The sequence below is a fragment of the Mesoplodon mirus genome, assembly GCF_964341445.2.
Source record: "Mesoplodon mirus genome assembly, chromosome: 4".
Classification (NCBI taxonomy): domain Eukaryota; kingdom Metazoa; phylum Chordata; class Mammalia; order Artiodactyla; family Ziphiidae; genus Mesoplodon; species Mesoplodon mirus.
In genome coordinates, this window is record NC_138979.1 from 163223638 (window position 1) to 163242658 (window position 19021).

Here is a 19021-nt window from a genome sequence, read left to right on the forward strand (position 1 = left end):
TACATACTGTAGCTACATATTGTAGGAAAAGAATGCTACAGAAGAAGTATGTAACCATTTAATAATGACAATATAACTTCTTGAATTTAGCTTTTAGACAAGAGATAATTTGAATTAACTGAATTGATAATTAGCTGCTGGGGAAGCAGCTTACTTAAGTGTGTCAGGATATGTGGTTTCATTCAGTTGCTTCCAAAAGCCAGACACACCCAAATATACTGATGTAAAGAACCTCTTGTTTTATTCTAGATTTTAAAGAGCCATCAGTACAATTTTCTAACTCCTTACTGCCTAACATATGGCAAACACCATACAGTCACATGACTTCCACTGTCAAGTATGATAATCAGGGCATTACCACTGTAGAGGGACAAAAAAATCCGGATTCCTGAGGTCTCTTCTCTTATTGGGATGAGAAACCCGTGGAAACCTCTGGATCTTGTTCTCTGGTTACGGTGATGCCAAATGAATCACAGTATAGATGGGTAAGGTTGTCCTGAAAAGTAGTGCTGTGTGAGAGATACTGGCTAAAGGGAGTTTCCTTGAGTTGCACAGCAGTCAGATCAAACCAGGGGAAAGGCCTGGGGTAGGGAAACAAATAGTGTTACTTTTTTTATGTCTGTTTAATACATCTGATTTTGCTGTTAAACATTTCCTTTAAAGAAAGTTCTCCTCCACTTGGAAATAGGTACTTCATTTTCTATATCAAACTAATTAAAATTCTTAGTTAAATTAAAAATTCATCTGAGTCTATTCAACACGTGGATTTAATTGTACTTATGAGTTTTCACACTTACAATTCTCTAAGTGCATTTGGGGAGGAATTCATAATTAGAGAATGATTATGACAAATCAACATCCTTTTCAGTATATTTTCCTTGAATTTAGAAAGAAAATACATAAGAGGATCATGGACATTAGGAATGGAAGAGACCTCATTTCTTTTACAATATCCTCTTCAAAAAAAAAAAAAGATACCCTCTTCAACTGTATAGGGAAAGAAGTAGGAGTTAACATGCAAATAAAAATGGGGCAATGTTAAGTATTAGTCTGTAGTGGAATTCAACTTAAAAAGCATTAAGACATAGGGTTTTATAGTATTAAAAAAATCAGGAGTAAGGCAAGGATATCTGCTCTCACCACACTTATTCCACATACCACTAGAAGTTGTAGCCAGTGCAATAACGCAATAAAAGGAAATAAAAGGCACACAGATTGGAAAGGGAGAACTGAAACTGTTGCTATATATAGATAACATGATTGTCCATGTAGAAAATCCAAAGGAATCTAAAAAAAAATCTCCTAGAACTAATAAACAAATTCAGCAAGGTCATAGGATATAAAATAAACATAAAATAAATTTTATTTATATATATTAGCAATGAACACTTGGGCAAAAAAAACCCCTAAAAATGCAGTTCCTTTCACACACACAAAATAGAATACTTAGGTGTAAATCTAACAAAACATGTACAGGACTTGTATATTGAAAACTACGAAATGCTGATGAAATAAAGAAGATATAAATGGAGAGATATACTGTGTACATGGATGGGAAAATTTAACATTATAAAGATGTCAACTCTCCACAAATTGATCTATAGATGTAATGGTAAAACAAAAATTAGTGACAATACCAAATGCTGGTGAGGATGCAGAGAAACTGAATCATACATTGCTAATGATGTAAAAGGATATAATGACTTTGAAAAACAGTTTGGCAGTGTCTTAAAAAAATAAACATGCAACCAGTCATTGCACCCCTGAGCATTTGTCCCAGAGAAATTAAAACTTATGTTTACACAAAAACCTGTACATGAATGTTCAAAGCATCTTTATTCATAATAGCCAAAAACTGGAAACATCCTAGATGTCCTTCAACAGGTGAATGATTAAACAAACTATGGTACATACATGCCATGAAAACATAACTGCCATGAAAACTACTCAGCAATAAAAAAGGAATAAATTATTGATATACACAGCAACTTGGATGAATCTCCAGAGAATTATGCTAAATGAAAAAGGCCAATCCCCAAAGGTTGCATAATATATGATTCCTTTTATATAATATTATTGAAGTGACAAAATCATAGAAATGGAGAACAGCTCAATGGTTGCCAAGTGGGGGAGGAAGGATCAAGATGAAGGATCCCTAGTTATAGAATTGTTCTGTATCTTGACTGTATCAGTGTCAATATCCTGGTCATGGTATTGTACTATAGTTTTACAATATCTGTGTATAGATATTGTACTATGGTTTGTTCCATTGGGGGAAACTGGATAAATGGGTACATGGGGTTTCTTTGTATTATTTCTTAATAACTGCATGTGAATCAAAATTATCTAAAAAGTTATTTTAAAAGGGAGGGATAGAATTAAAAAGTATAATCTACCAGAAGATGTAAAAAGTACAGTAAAAGTAAAAGTACAGTAAAAAGAACTTAAGTTCATCAGATAATATGGCTTCAAACTTTATAAAACAAAGATTAGAAATATAAAGAGAATTTGAGAAACTACAATCATAGTAGAAATATTAATATGCCATGCCTCCCATTCTAACAGGTCATCTGATGAAAAAGACCATAGAGCAGCACTTTTCCAACTTTAATGGACATATCACTTGGGAGCTTGTAAAAAGGCAGATTCTGATTCCATACATCTGGGGTGGGGACCCATAATCTGCATTTCTAATCAAACTCCCAGATGATGGCATGGTTATCAGGCAGTTTGAGTGGCAAGGATATGCTGAAGAGGGGAAAAATAAAGTGAAAAAATATATTCTGAATGATAAGACCACCCCTCTCCCTACACACATGCAATTTTCTTTCCCCAAGTTGGGTCCCAAAGACTTAAAGATACCAGTATTCAGGGTTTCCCAAGGAAAAAGCTGATCAAACTACTTTGTAGTAAAGACCACAGTAGAAAACACCGAGTTTCCAAGCAACTTTTTAGTAACCAGGATCTTAAATATGAGCAGACAGGACTTCCTTGGTGGCACAGTGGTTAAGAATCTGCCTGCCAGTGCAGGGGACATGGGTTTGAGCCCTTATCTGGGGAGATCCCACATGCCACAGAGCAACTAAGCCCATGCACCACAACTACTGAGCCTGTGCTCTAGAGCCCATGAGCCACAGCTACTAAACCCATGTGCCTAGAGCCTGTGCTCCTCAACAAGAGAAGCCATTGCAATGAGAAGCCCTGCACCGCAACAGAGAGTAGCCCCTGCTCGCCACAACTAGAGAAAGCCCGTGCACAGCAAAGAAGGCTCAACGCAACCAAAATAAATAAATAAATTTATTTTTTAAAAAATATGAGCAGGGCCTCCCTGGTGGCGCAGTGGTTGAGAGTCCGCCTGCCGATGCAGGGGATACGGGTTCGTGCCCCGGTCTGGGAGGATCCCATATGCCGCGGAGCGGCTGGGCCCGTGAGCCATGGCCGCTGAGCCTGTGCGTCCGGAGCCTGTGCTCCGCAACGGGAGAGGCCACAACAGTGAGAGGCCCGCGTACAGCAAAAAAAAAAAAAAAAAAAAAAAAAAAAAAAATATGAGCAAACAATCAAGGTTCTCCATATACTTGAAGAAAGCCTCTAAAATGAATGATAGAGACCAAAATAAATGGTCAAAAAAATCCTGAAGGAAAGACTCCGCAGAGAAGAAAAAACTCTTATCATTTACATTCTCAAAGGGATAAGAGATGGTATTGCATAGGGAAATGACAACAGGATGCTACATAAAAAAGGAATATTTAGAGACTAAAAAAATCTTTGAAAGTCAAAATATAGCAAAATGAAAATATGTTCTAAATATAATAGTAAAAACAGGATAGTTGAGGAAATCTCTCAGAAAGCAGAACAAAAAGGCAAAGATAATGAAAATAGGAGAGCTAAAGAAAATCAGAAGATCAGCCCAGGAGGTCCAACATTTGGCTAATAAAATATTCAGAAGAGAGAACAGAGAAAACAGAGGGAAGGGGAGGAAATTATCAAAGACATAATAGGAGAAAATTAGAGAACTTGACATGCAGATTGAGAAGGACCATTGAATGTTCTGTTTCTTTTATGGGTGGCAATTACATGGATATTTGCTTTACAATAATTCATTAAACTGTATAGTTATGAATTTATGGAATAGGTACTTTTCTGTGTACATATTTTACAATCTTTTTTTTAAGTTAATGGAAAAAAGGGAGAGGCCCAACAACTGCCCAACACAGTGCATTAAAATACACCCACATCATGATGCATAATAAAATTTCAGGATGCTGGTCAACAGATACTATAAGCTTCCAGAGAGAAAAGGAACAGATTTCAGACCAAGCATGAATTGAAGAATTAGAAGGGCACTGTACCTCTCAACAGCAATTTAAAAGCTGAAAGATGATGGAGCAATGCCTTCAAAATTCTGAGGGAAAATTGTCTCTACCCTAGATTCTTTCTTTTTTTTAAAAAAAATCCTTTTTGTTGCAATGGTGAATTGTTTCATTAATTACTCTTTCTGATCTTTCATTGTTCATGTATAGGAATGCAAGAGATTTCTGTGCATTAATTTTGTATCCTGCAACTTTACCAAATTCATTGATTAGCTCTAGTAGTTTTCTGGTGGCATCTTTAGGATTCTCTATGTATAGTATCATGTCATCTACAAACAGTGACAGTTTTACTTCTTCTTTTCCAATTTGTATTCCTTTTATTTCTTTTTCTTCTGATTACCATGGCTAGGACTTCCAAAACTATGTTGAATAATAGTGGCAAGAGTGGACATCCTTGTTGCTTTGTATTTCTGTGTTGTCCATCGTAACTTCTTTTTCATTGCTAATTTTATTGTTATGAGTCCTCTCCCTCTTTTTTTGATGAGTCTGGCTAAAGGTTTATCAATTTTATCTTCTCAAAGAACCAGCTTTTTGTTTTATTGATATTTGTTATTGTTTTCTTTGTTTCTATTTCATTTATTTCTGCTCTGTTCTTTATGATTTCTTTCCTTCTACTAACTTTGGGTTTTTTCTTCTTTCTCTAGTTCCTTTAGGTGTAAGGTTAGATTGTTTATTTCAGATTTTTCATGTTTCTTGAGGTAGGCTTGTATTGCTATAAACTTCCCTCTTAGAACTGCTTTTGCTGCATCCCGTAGGTTTTGGATCATCGTGTTTTCATTGTCATTTGTCTCTAGGTATTTTCTGATTTCCTATTTGATTTCTTCAGTGATCTCTTGGTTATTTAGTAACGTATTGTTTAGCCTCGATGTGTTTGTGTTTTTTACATTTTTTCCCTGTAATGGATTTCTAATCTCATAGCATTGTGGTGGGAAAAGATGCTTGATATGATTTCAGTTTTCTTAAATTTACTGAGGCTTGATTTGTGACCCAAGATGTGATCTATCCTGGAGAATGCTCCGTGTGCACTTGAGAAGAAAGTGTAATCTGTTGTTTTTGGATGGAATGTCCTATAAATATCAAGTCTATCTGGTCTATTGTGTCATTTAAAGCTTGTGTTTCCTTATTAATTTTCTGTTTGGATGATCTGTCCATTGGTGTAAGTGAGGTGTTAAAGTCCCCCACTATTATTGTGCTGTTGTTGATTTCCACTTTTATAGCTGTTAGCACTTGCCTTATGTATTGAGGTGCCCCTATGTTGGGTGCATATATATTTATAATTGTTATATCTTCTTCTCAGATTGATCCCTTGATCATTATGCAGTGTCCTTCCTTGTCTCTTGTAACATTCTTTATTTTAAAGTCTATTTTATCTGATGAGTATTGCTACTCCAGCTTACTTTTTTTTTTTTTTTTTTTTTGCGGTACGCGGGCCTCGCACTGTTGTGGGCTCTCCTGTTGCGGAGCACAGGCTCCAGATGCGCAGGCTCAGTGGCCATGGCTCACGGGCCCAGCCGCTCCGTGGCATGTGGGATCTTCCCGGACCGGGGCACGAACCCGTGTCCCCTGCATCGGCAGGTGGACTCTCAACCACTGAGCCACCAGGGAAGCCCCCAGCCTTCTTTTGATTTCCATTTGCATGGAATATTTTTTTCCACCCCCTCACTTTCAGTCTGTATGTGTCCATAGGTCTGAAGTGGGTCTCTTGTAGACAGCATACATATGGGTCTTGTTTTTCTATCCATTCAGCGAGCCTGTGTCTTTTGGTTGGAGCATTTAATCCATTCACTTTAAGGTAATTATCGATATGTATGTTCCTATTACCATTTTCTTAATTGTTATGGGTTTGTTTTTGTAGGTCCTTTTCTTCCCTTGTGTTTCCCACTTAGAGAAGTTCCTTTAGCATTTGTTGTAGAGCTGGTTTGGTGGTGCTGAATTCTCTTAGCTTTTGCTTGTCTGTAAAGCTTTTGATTTCTCCTTCGAATCTGAATGAGATCCTTGCTGGGTACAGTAATCTTGGTTGTAGTTTCTTCCCTTTCATCACTTTAAATATATCGTACCACTCCCTTCTGGCTTGTAGAGTTCCTACTGAGAAATCAGCTGTTAACCTTATGGGAGGAGTTCCCTTGTATGTTATTTGTCATTTTTCCCTGTTGCTTTCAAAATTTTTTCTTTGTGTTTAATTTTTGTCAATTTGATTACTATGTGTCTCGGCACGTTTCTCCTTGGGTTTATCCTGCCTGGGACTCTCTGCGCTTTCTGAACTTGGGTGGCTATTTCCTTTCCCATGTTAGGGAAGTTTTCAACTATAATCTCTTCAAAGATTTTCTCAGGTCCTTTCTTTCTCTCTTCTCCTTCTGGGATCCCTATAATGCAAATGTTGTTGCGTTTAATGTTGTCCCAGAGGTCTATTAGGCTGTCTTCATTTCTTTTCATTCTTTTTTCTTTATTCTGTTCCGCAGCAGTGAATTCCACCATTCTGTCTTCCAGGTCACTTATCCATTCTTCTACCTCAGTTATTCTGCTATTGATTCCTTCTAGTGTAGTTTTCATTTCAGTTATTGTATTGTTCATCTCTGTTTGTTTGTTCTTTAATTATTCTAGGTCTTGGTTAAACATTTCTTGCATCTTCTCGATCTTTGACTCCATTCTTTTTCCGAAGTCCTGGATCATCTTCACTATCATTATTCTGAATACTTTTTCTGGAAGGTTGCCTATCTCCACTTCATTTAGTTGTTTTTCTGGGGTTTTATCTTGTTCCTTCATCTGGTACATAGTCCTCTGCCTTTTCATTTTGTCTATCTTTCTGTGAATGTGGTTTTCTTTCCACAGGCTGAAGGATTGTAGTTCTTGCTTCTGCTCTAACCTAGATTCTATACCTGGCTATGTTCTCAATAAAATATTAGGTTAGAATAAAAACATTTTCAGACATAGTCCCTAAAAATTACTTCCTATGCAGGCTTTTCTAAGGAATCTGCTGGAGAAGGACAGATTCCACCATAATGAAGAAGGAAATGAAGCCAGAGGAAGAGGGGTCCAGGAAAAGAGATCCAGCATAAGAGAGAGGCGAAGAGAATCCCAGGATAAGGGAGAAGGAAAATTCCCAAACTGACAGTGTACCACAGGTCATTGGTGATTAATTAGAACACAAAAGATAAGAGGGGGGTAAGATCAAGGATTACTTGCAGGTTCTGGCCTGAACAACTCTGCGAAGGAGCATGTAATGGCAACCTAAGTCCCCAAAGTGGAAAAGATCACCCAGGAACAAAGTGTAGAATGAAAAGAAAAGAAGGCCTAGGACAGAGCCTTGAAAACTCCCAGATTTAAGGATGGGGCAGAAGAGGAGCTGGCAAAGGAGGGATCGGAGGGACAGGAGGAAAATGAAGAGAATGTGAGGGTGTCATGAAAGCTAAGAGAAAAGATTGTTTCAAGAAAGGCAGGCATGTTCAATAGCCAAGGAAGAAAAGGATTTAAAAGTGTCCAGTGAATTTAGTGACATGGAAGTCACTGGTAACAAGGGTAACCATTTGTCCCTATTAGATTATTAAAGATTAAAAAGAATGATCTAATAGTTATCAAGCTATAGTGAAATGGCACTCTCATACACTATTGGTAGAAACATAAGTATCACTTTTTTGATAAGCAATTTAGGAATACCTATCAAACATAAACTATATATAACCTCTGACCCAGAAATTTTACTGGTACAAGTGTGCAAAGTTTAAGGATGAAATGTTCAAAGCAGCCCTTTGTGCAAAATGTGGGGCAGAGGGAACTACACTGCCATCAAGAGGAAATAGGATGAATAAATGTAGCTAAAGAAATGTATCCAATGGATGCCTGCACAGTGCTCATAAATGAAATAGATATGATTGTACTAACATAGAATGGTACCTATGATGTAGTAAGTATAATCCCCATGTTTCTAAAATGTATATATAGATACAGATATGCATATACATTATAATGACAATATAAATATATGTTTGTAAATGCATAGGTAGAAAGACAAAAATACAAAAACCATCAGAGGTAAAGTCTATGAAAAGGGATTTGGGGGGCAAAGGAGGGCTCTCACTTTTCCACTAGTTGGATTTTTTTATAAAAATGTATTCATTTTATACATTTCTAAAGATAGCATGAAAGGAAAAAGATAAAAAGCATCTGCTAAGAAAACAGTGTGGGAGAAGTTAGAATGGCCACTCATCTAATATTTTACCTTTTCCGAGACAGGTTCTTGGCATAGGCTTTGCTGACAAAATCTTGTGCTTGAAATTTTTGGAAAGACACTGTGTCTTTCTCACAGGCTTCAAAGTGCTTGGAGAGGAACAGTTCATTCAGAAGCTGCAGCACTTGTGAGTGGGGCATGTCCTTTGCTGTGCAGACATTTATGGCTGCATAGAACACTCCCTCCAACCACTTGATATTGAGGATTATTCCCCCTAAACATCAGTGAGAAAGGAAATACCAGTTAACACCACCAAAAAGGTTTGCAGGGAACCTAGGACAAACCCCAGATGGTGAACAGCCACCTTCTGTCCAAGACAGTTTGGTTATATGAACCTCAAGATAAGCGCTCTTCCTTTCCAGGCCAAGAGCCCTGTGTGTGCCCTTTGTAACACATCGCGTGTTGACCCTACCAGAGGAAGATATGTTAATGTAGGCATTGCTGATGACAAATGCATCTCTAGAAACCTCTAGAATGGTCCTTGCCAATAAGGCAAACTACAAGGTTACAGTAAGGAAAAGCCATTTAGTCCCAGACACTGCATCCTCTGGTTTAAATAGGCTCTCTCCTCTGGTTGTTTCCAATTCATCCTTAAAGGGTCCGATTAATCACACTTCTTAGCTTTCCCTAAAAAGGCTACTTTTTGCCACCAAAGCTGTTCCCATGTAAAACCTAAATAGCTGAGAATGTATCTAGCTTGTACTTACACACACACACACACACACACACCCTCAGCACACATGCATGCACACACGCGCACACACACACACTCAGGGATTTAATAAGATAGCAACAGGCCAAGAGGAAGGTAATTTTTAAAAGTGCCAAAAATATCGTGAGCCATTACCAGCAGGACTGTAGGGACAGGTAGCCTGAAGAATCACAGGGTCTTGGAGAGCAGCTGAGATTTCCTTATTGGCCCCCCAGATGCTGGCAAGATCTTCAACACACTGATACTGAGGCCGCAAGACATTGGTGTGGTTCAGTAGGAGTTTCAACCTGAAAGTAAAGCCACCAATGCAGGAAGTGCAGGGCCTGGACTGGAATAAAGCACCACGTGACCCACTGAGTTTACATCCAGCCCCAACAACGTAGTCCCCTGCACAGCACTGCTCACAGGCGAATGCAGGTGTGGGTCGGCACTGGGGCACTACATCTTAGATGGATTGTTCACCCATCCACTTAACACTTATTCAGTGTCACCACGAGCCAGGCACTGAGCTAGACACTCGAGGTACAAAAATAATATCTGACACATGCTCCAGATCAATTTTCATGCTGTTGAGTGGTGTACAAGGGGAACACTAATCAGCTTCAAGTAGTTGGAAGTAATGCTCTACTGCAGTTCTAAACATTTGCACATCAAAGAAAAGGTCCCACCCACAAGTGCTGGAAAAGCAGGGAAGACACAATTTCAAAGGCTGGCTGGTCCTGCCAATGAAGCTGCTTCCACCTTATAACTGGGAATGAGCAACTCCAAGAGGTAGGGGCCAGGGTGGAGATGAGGAGACACAGCAGTCCTGCCAATCCTGTGCTCACCCTAACAAGATACCTGGGTAGTGGGACGGCAGCTACAAAGCTGTACACAATGCAGGCTTTTCCAAGGCTGGTTTGAATTTCTACACAGATATTAGACAGCTGAGATGGCAGGCAGCAGAGGAATATCACGTTGGCCCACTCCACCAGAGAAGAGTTATGGTAAAAGCACTGGATTCCCAGTTTCTTGAATTCATCTGGGAGGGAATAAAGGAAGTCAGAAAGATCACAGTACAAAGAACTTTGAACTCAACATCAACTGTGGGGAGAGGATGACAATTAGTTTATCTCAAGTCTTGTCACCACATTAATCAGAAGAGATTCTCTCATGCTTTCTAAAAGCCACGCAGCAAAGCCCTGACCCCATGACTATGGCACAGTGCTCGAGATTGTAAGATAATTCATCCTTATCTTATGTTTTAGACCAAATGCTAGAATTTTTCAGAGTTTCTTCTTTTAGGAAGAAAAAAAGTCTGAATGAAGCCTTCTCCAATTTACAGAATTCATCGTGTACCAGATAATGTACAAAGTACATATATTATCTAAGGGAATCTCATAAGGACCTTATGAGACAGAGGCTAGTATTATTCCTATATTATAGATGTGGAAACTGAGGCTTCAAGAATTCTGTGACTGGGCCGAAGTTAAACAGCTTAACTGGCTTGAAATGGTGGGAAAGACTGAGAGAGTGGAAGAGTATAGGTCAGAGGATGGGAGGAATTTGGAAAAATATGCTTACAGTTTCAGTAAAGTATACACAATTTAATGTCAATAAGATATTTATAAATGTAGAAAGAAATGTGATAACTCATGTAGTTGCTAAAAATACTTCTTGGTAGTTAATCATTTAATTGTACTTATTGTGATCTGGATCCTCAAAAGTAAAAATGTGAACTCACATATGGTAGTATGTTTTAAGTGTTATCAGAGGACAGGATGTTAGACATTGCAGAGGTCAGTTCTTCTCTTAACCACCACAAGTATGTGATAAAGTTGATGCTGAGGTTATCTGGGTACTCAGGTACTTCCAGGTAGGAAGATACACAGGACAAAGAAGAACTTTAGAAAACATGCACATCCACTCTTCTTCCATATGTGGTTCTCAAAAGTGCACAGAAGCTGATGCTGAGCATTTTGAATTCTTGCTTCCTTAATACAACATACAGTGATATTCTATAACTGTAATTTTATTATTAATAAACATATTGCTTCCCAGAAGGATATATGCATTTTATTGAAATGTCATATATACTGGTCCTGTTGATGAGATTTAAGAAATCTGCCTTGAGGGGTTAAGATTTTTTTAGTTTCCTTAATATAGAAGGAACATTTACAAATCAAGAAAAATCATACAGGCATCCAACAGAAAAATTGAAAAAAGAACTCAAAAATGATGAAATAGCAATAAGCCTATAAAAAATTTTACTTCTTCTAGTGATCAGTGAAAGACATATTAAAATAAGAAAAATTGTAAAGCCATATTAAAATGGTGATTAAAAAGAAAAGATTCCCAGAATTGACAAGTGTGTAGTAAAATGGGTATTCTTACACACTGTTGATGAAAGTTTATACCTGAACAACATCCTTTGTAGGTCAGTTTGAAAAAATATATTAGAAGTTTCTTTAAAAATTAAATATACCTACCATATGACCCAGCCACCCCATTCCCAAGTGTTTACTCAAGAAAAAACCATATGACCCAGCCACCCCATTCCCAAGTGTTTACTCAAGAAAAATTAAAGCATTTCTCCACACCAATATTTGTACACAAATGTTCATAATAGCTTTATTTGTAATAGCCCCAAACTGGAAACAACCTGAATGTCCATCAACAGACGAATGAATATATGAACTATGGAATATCCATGCAATAAAACACTACTCAGAAATAAAAAGAATATCAATACATGAAACAACATGGATATATCTCAAAATAATTATGCAGAGTGAAAGAATTCAGACCATTGCAGGGAGGGATAAATTAGGAATTTGGGAGTAATATATATACACTACTACATATAAAATAAACAATAAGGACCTACTGCATAGCACAGGGAACTATACTCAATATTTTGAAAAAACCTATATGGGAAAAGAATCTGAAAAGGAATATATGTATATAGAATATATTCTGTATAATATATTCTATAACTGAATCACTTTGCTGTACATTTGAAACTAACACAACATTATAAATCAACTATACTTCAATTAAAAAATTAATTATAAAAAGAATTCAGACCAAAGAAAAAGTACAAACTGTATGACTCCATTTATACAAAATTCTACAAAATGCAAACTAATCGGTAGTGACAGAAATCAGATCAGTGGGGATTTCCCTGGTGGTGCAGTGGTTGGGAGTCCACCTGCCAATGCAGGGGACACGGGTTTGAGCCCTGGTCTGGGAAGATCCCACATGCTGTGGAGCAACTAAGCCCATGCGCCACAACTACTGAGCCTGTGCTCTAGAGCCTGCAAGCCGTAATTACTGAAGCCTGCACGCCTAGAGCCTGTGCTCCGCAACAAGAGAAGCCACCTCAATGAGAAGCCCGCGCACCACAACGAAGAGTAGCCCCCACTCCCTGCAACTAGGGAAAGCCCGTGTGCAGCAACGAAGACCCAACGCAGCTAAAAATAAAATAAATAAACAATTAATTTAAAAAAAAAGAAAGCAGATCAGTGGTTTCCTGAGTGGGTTCTGCAGGGAGGTAGAGAGATTCATTACCTTGATTACGTTGATGGTTTCACGGGAGCATACATGTGTCACAAAACATAAAACTGTACACTTTTACTTTTTAAATTTATTTTAAAAATATTTATTTATTTACTTACTTAGGCTGCGCTGGGTCCTTAGTTGTGGCACGCAGGATCTTTCAGTTGCGGCATGCAGGCTTCTTAGTTGCAGCACGCGGACTTCTTAATTGTGGCATGCATGTGGGATCTAGTTCCCAGACCAGGGATTGAACCCAGGACCCCTGCATTGGGAGCTAAATCTTACCCACTGGACCACCACGGAAGTCCCTGTACACTCTTTTTTTTTAATATTTATTTATTTATTTATTTATTTATTTATTTTTTTGGCTGCATTGGGTCTTAGTTGCAGCATGTGGGATCTTGGTTGAGGCATGCAGGATCTTTTTCTCGTTGCCGTGTGCGGGCTCTTCATTGCGGTGCTCGGGCTTCTCTCTCGTTGTGGCTGTGGATTTTCTCTCTCTAGTTGTGGCATGCGGACTCCAGAGCATATGGGGTCTGTACTTTGCGGCTTGCGAGCTCTCTTGTTGAGGCGCGTGAGCTCAGCAGTTGTGGCACACGGGCTTAGTTGCCCCACAGCATGTGGGATCTTAGTTCCCTGAACAGGGATTGAACCCGCGTCCCCTGCTTTGGAAGGCGGATTCTTTACCACTGGACCACCGGGGAAGTCCCCGTGTACACTTTTAAAATGTGCAGTTTAGGACTTCCCCAGTGGTCCAGTGGTTAAGACTCCACACTTCAATGCAAGGGGCACGGGTTCGATCCCTGGTTGGGGAACTAAGATCCCACATGCCTTGTAGCCTGGCCAAGAAATTTTTTTTTAATGCGCAGTTTATTATATACAAAGTATATCTTAATAAAGCTGTACCTGTACTTTGACCTAGTTAATTTTGTTTTTTAAATTATGTACAAGGAAGTCCTACTAAATAAGGCATAGTTATATAAATTATCATACAGTCATACTTAGGAATACTATACAACCTTAAAATCATGAGTTTGAAGACTGTCAAATAATATGAGAATAGGCTCATTATACATTAAGTGAAAAAAGCAGGATACAAAAAGCTTTGTAGAGTGTTAATTACTGATATAATCTGATATAATGAGAGGAAAAAATGGGAAAGAAATGATAACCCAGCTAGGAGAATTATAGGTGGTTATTATTTACTTCCCTATAGAGTAGTTTTCTAAATTTTCTATAACATTCATATATTACTTTACATTAAAAAAATTTTTTAAGTATAATTTACATACAATGCGACACACAGATCTGAAGTAAATAGTTTGATCAACTTTGACAAATTCATCACCTATGTAACTCACACCTCTCTCAAGATACAGAATATTTCCAACTCCCCAGAAAGTTCCCTTGTTGGGCCTCTTCTCAGTCTCCCCAGAAGCAACCACTGTTCTGATTTCTATCACCATAAGTTAATAAATGGAATCATTATAAAACTTTCAAAAAATTTTTCAGTAAATGTTATTTTAAAAAAATAAGGCCAAATATTTGGAACTGGTAAACACCACTCAGACCCTAACTGGTCCAGTTAGAAAATCTGAATTCCGTTTGGAAAGCTTCTCTATATCAAAGACCCAGAAAGATATCTCGCCACCAAGGGCACAGGGAGGAGAGACGGATATAAATATTTAGGTGGAGAAGAAAGTTGCTTTAAGGAACAAGTTAAAAAACCATCTTTCTGGGCTTCCCTGGTGGCGCAGTGGTTGAGAGTCCGCCTGCCGATGCAGGGGACATGGGTTTGTGCCCCGGTCCGGGAAGATCCCACATGCCGCGGAGTGGCTGGGCCCGTGAGCCATGGCCGCTGAGCCTGCGCATCTGGAGCCTGTGCTCCGCAACGGGAGAGGCCACAACAGTGAGAGGCCCGCGTACCGCAAAACAAAACAAAACAAAACAAAAAAACCCCCATCTTTCTGGCTTTTCTCAGGGCCAGCAAGCTGAGAACTCGGCATGCTATATGCGAGGATTCCTCTTTTGAGGGACCCTTTCAAAATGGCCTCGTCACCACCTAAAGAGCATACCCAAGCCCCCCTTCTACCGCGCAGTGCTCCTCACCCAGGGTCTCTGGCCTCCGAGTGGAGATCCTCAGGCTGTCAGGTGGGATGGGGACAAGCTGAAGCAGTGTATGAGCCAGCTGCTTCCCAAGGTGGCCACCTCCAATGATGCCCACCTTTAACGCATCGTCATCAGGAGTGTCTTCACGCAATCCAGTCAAGCGACATCTAGAAGTTTGCTTCTCCTGTAATGATTTTCTGGAGAACGATTCTCTGGAGAATGAACACAGACACACACCCAAGTAAACACAGACCCTTAGTCCTTCTTGACTGTCAACCTCTGACGTTCTCTGGTTTGACTTCCTCACATGCAGCCTGCTGTGACACCTTGAGTACTTCAGAGAGAAGAATTCCAATTATGTCCCACTGATCCAGCTTCACTGATGGAGTGAAATGTTCCTCCTGAGTGAATTTTCCAAGAAGTAAAGCATACCTCTTTCAAAGGATCAGAACTTGTTTCAAACATTCTTAAGTGAACATTTTTGGGGTTATGTGTATCGTGCATTTCCCTGCCTTCTTAAACACAAGGTCTGGGCTTCCCTGGTGGCGCCGTGGTTGAGAGTCCGCCTGCCGATGCAGGGGACATGGGTTCGTGCCCCGGTCCGGGAAGATCCCACATGCTGCGGAGCGGCTGGGCCCGTGAGCCATGGCCGCTGAGCCTGTGCGTCCGGAGCCTGTGCTCCGCAACGGGAGAGGCCACAGCAGTGAGAGGCCCGCGTACCGAAAAAAAAAAAAAAAAAAACACAAGGTCTGACTACTTAACCATTTCTTTGACTCAGGACCATCACTGTGAACAGCCTAATTACAATTACACCTTATCCTGGAACGTGGGGAGCCAGTTCCTTCATTGTTTCCTGTGCAGACAGCTGTCAATTTCCATCTCCATCAGGATGAGTGCACCCCTCTCCTACTATACACCTCCTCTTTCTAGTTTGCTATTTCAGTTCTGCACAAACCCAGGAAACCATGTAACTTAGCTTTTTTCCAAACGTAATGACTTATAAAAGTAAATGGTTTATAAGGGAAAACAGACCTAAGAAACTGAGGATCAAGGATCTGAGGCCACTCTTTCTGGAGGTTCACTTGACCCAAGATGAACAAAGTCTGACCTCTGAATACATAAGGCATTTTTTATGTTGTTATATGGCAATCTTACATTTGTTCTGTATTTCTGTGAAAATTGGAGTCTTAAAGCTCTGGAGTTTCGGTGTAAGCATCACAAGCCCCATTCTATTTAAGGCTTCTCTTTTGGTTAAAAGGAGAGCATTTTCTCTCTGTGCCTGATCCTTCCAAATAGAAGACGCCTCCTGGCAGTTTCCCGTATTGGTTTCTCATCACTCATCTTGGAGGCAGCCAATAGGTTTACGCATCCTTATCAGTCAGCCAGTCAGCAAACTTCTTGAGTAGTCTGCCTCCTCGGGTATGTGCTGTATCTATAACATGTTTAATTCAGATCTGGTCCCACCATCTAGGAATTAATCTAATTTTAGAGAAAAGTAAACTGAGAAGCAGACTGAGGGGTTGGGGGGTGTGGACAAATGCTCCAGGAGTGACCTAGAATTACAGAATCCAGGAGCCTAGTCCTAGGTACTTGGCTCTCACACACCTCCTATTTAAGCGTCAGAAGACAGGACTGGACTGAGAGCTTCTTTGAAAATCAGTATTCCTGGTTTCAGGCAAGTCATCTGGCCGTTAAGGACCCCCAAATTTCCAGGAAGCTTTCTTGTGAGGAAGCATTCCACTGTTAGCTCAGCCCCAAAAGAAAAAAATGACCCCATTTTCAGCCAATAGCCATGGAATGGCTAGTGATTAGTAGCTGTGGCAGACAAGCTGGTCATCCTGATGAGGGAGTGAATGATAGGATGGATGGATGAACGAATGAATGAATGGATTATTTAATGTCTACTCACCGAAAGGAAATCACCACTAATCTGTGCTTTATTACATAAACACAGCCAAGGGAGCCTGGTGTGCGTTTCCCTGGTGCTTTCAGACCAGCAGTACTCGAGTGTGGGCTGGAAAAGGTAGGAGGACACTCCCCCTGCCAAAGTTATTCTCCAATATAAAAAGTTTAAGTCATCTGGATTCTCTGCAGTGAGATTCTTCTCCATCTGCCTGACCTTGGAGACCCAGCTTACCTCAAATTATGGAGTAGCTTGCAGAAGAAGGTTGCGTGGGCACAGGCCTTGGTCACCAGCCCATGAGAACGGCCCAGCAAATACAGCCAGCTGTGGTCTTCCTCTTGAATCCCATACTCAAACTGCAGTGTCTCAAGGTCCTCTAGCATGTCCATCTCCAAACCAGCATTTCCTGCAACAACAGACACCAATCAACTCAGCTCCCTGTCCGGGAAGAAGAAGGAGTCTACGCAGGAGGGTGTGTGTGCCCAAGTCTCAGGGTCTCCTGACGGTGGCTTCAGCACCTCTCCTCCCGGTTATGAACTGGCAGCTCTCATCCGCTTCTCTGAGTGTGAGTCCTGGAGAATTCCTAAGCACTGACTACCCGTGAGTCAGGAATACTGAATTCATGAAAAACCTGGACAAAATCCATATAGGTTCCAGGCACAGTTTTCAGTAGATGCATTTACATTAACAATGTGTTTCACAGGCACACTTCTCCCTTCCATTCTCTCCTAGGTTTTAGAAATAGGACTGAACACTTAGACCACATTTCACAGAAATTCTCCCCTTTCACTAAACTCTGTGTTCCCCACAGGGTGGAAAAGAACCCAAACTAAATATCACGGTCCTTTGTCTAGGGCCGGGACATCTAGATTTTAGAACATGAAGCCAGAGAGGTATAAGCCCATCCACATATATCTCTCACCAACCAAACGGAGGAGAAGATAGTTCTGCTCCTCAGTGGTTCTGGTCCTGGAGGGTAAGAACTACATTTTCAGGGAGAATTACCCAAGAACGTTGTCATTATGACTCCTTAGCTACCAGATTACTTCAGTCTTGGAGCCTTAAAGGGGCCAGCCCCACTTAGAGGTTTTCCAGACCTGCAACATGAGGGCAAGAATTCCTTCACTACTTCTTGGAGTACTACACCAGGGCAGTATGGGATCCCCCTTTTCCCAACAGAAGTTTCTAGACTTCTAGGTTTGTTGGTTTTTTTTTTTTTTTTTTGCAGACTGCAATATCATACAGATCTTAGCACTACTCATCGAGTTATTTTTCAAACCCCTTCTTTTTGTGTTCAAAAAATTAATGAATAAATAAAATAAACAAAATAGATAAAATAAATTCTAGGGATCTAATGTACATCATGGTGACTATAGGTAAGAATACTGTATTGTCTACTTGAAATTTGCTAAGAGTAGATCTTAAGTGTTCTCACCACACACACAAAAAAGGTAACTGTGAGGTGATGGACACGTTAATTAACTTGACTGTGGTACTAGTTTCACAGTGTATATCAAATCATTATATTGTTATCACTTAAACATATACAATATTTATTTGTCAATTATACCTCAATAAAGCCGGGAAAAATAATATTCAAAACTCTAATCTATTTTATAGCAATGGCAAAAGTGAGATCAGAATTCAAAACTGCTCTCTAACCTTTTTAAATTAAAAACAATTTTTTTATTGAGGTGAAATTCACGAAACAGTCATTAAAAAGCGAACAATTCAGCATATTCAGTGTTGTTCACCCACTACCTCTAGTTCCAAAACATTTTCAACTCCCACCAAAGGATACGCTATACCCAATAAGCAGTTACTCCCCATTTCCTCCCCACCCTCCCACTCAGCCCCTGGCAACCACATATCTGTTTTTTTATCTCTGTGGAATTACCTTTTCCGGCTATTTCACATGAATGGAATCATACAAAACGTGACCTTTAGTATCTGGCTTCTCTAATCCTTTTTGTAGGAGGGCCGTTAGGTCAATCGCTTTAAAAGCAAAGTCTCCAGCACTTGAAGTGAAGAGCAGACAAGTTTTCAAGTCTAAGAAACCCTTCCTTAGACCGTAACAGTGGGTAGGCCATCTGAATGTTGCAGGTGATGTTTCCTGATCCGAAGGAAAGAGACGCTCAAAACCTTACAGCTCAGCATGACGACGC

At 39.8% G+C, this 19021-nt stretch overlaps 1 protein-coding gene across 3 annotated transcripts; it reads right to left on the reverse strand.

Moving 5' to 3' along the window:
• Positions 1 to 168: 168 nt before the first annotated feature.
• On the reverse strand, positions 169 to 17979 carry NOXRED1 (NADP dependent oxidoreductase domain containing 1). Of its 3 annotated transcripts, none has more exons than XM_082617825.1 (7): positions 17783 to 17979; positions 17091 to 17262; positions 14954 to 15165; positions 10148 to 10328; positions 9443 to 9594; positions 8587 to 8809; positions 169 to 581 (listed from the first exon to the last, which is right to left on the reverse strand). In XM_082617825.1, exons 2-7 carry the CDS (start codon positions 17243 to 17245, stop codon positions 404 to 406), a joined length of 1101 nt encoding a protein of 366 aa, XP_082473951.1. In that variant the 5' UTR covers positions 17246 to 17262; positions 17783 to 17979; the 3' UTR covers positions 169 to 403. The 3 variants fall into 3 exon arrangements, with proteins under 3 accessions (XP_082473951.1, XP_082473950.1, XP_082473949.1); XM_082617824.1 differs by having other exon boundaries at positions 17779 to 17979; XM_082617823.1 differs by lacking the exon at positions 17783 to 17979 and having other exon boundaries at positions 17091 to 17399.
• Between the last annotated feature and the right edge of the window lie 1042 nt (positions 17980 to 19021).

Excerpts from the sequence above, each read along its gene's own strand:
- NOXRED1 (XM_082617825.1), bottom strand. The coding sequence starts at position 17,245 with ATGGACATGCTAGAGGACCTTGAGACACTGCAGTTTGAGTATGGGATT. Across the intron at positions 10,329-14,953 it reads TCGGAGGCCAGAGACCCTGG|ATGAATTCAAGAAACTGGGA; the intron begins GTGAGGAGCACT and ends ATTCCCTCCCAG. Across the intron at positions 8,810-9,442 it reads CTGTCCCTACAGTCCTGCTG|GGGGAATAATCCTCAATATC; the intron begins GTAATGGCTCAC and ends ACTGATGTTTAG.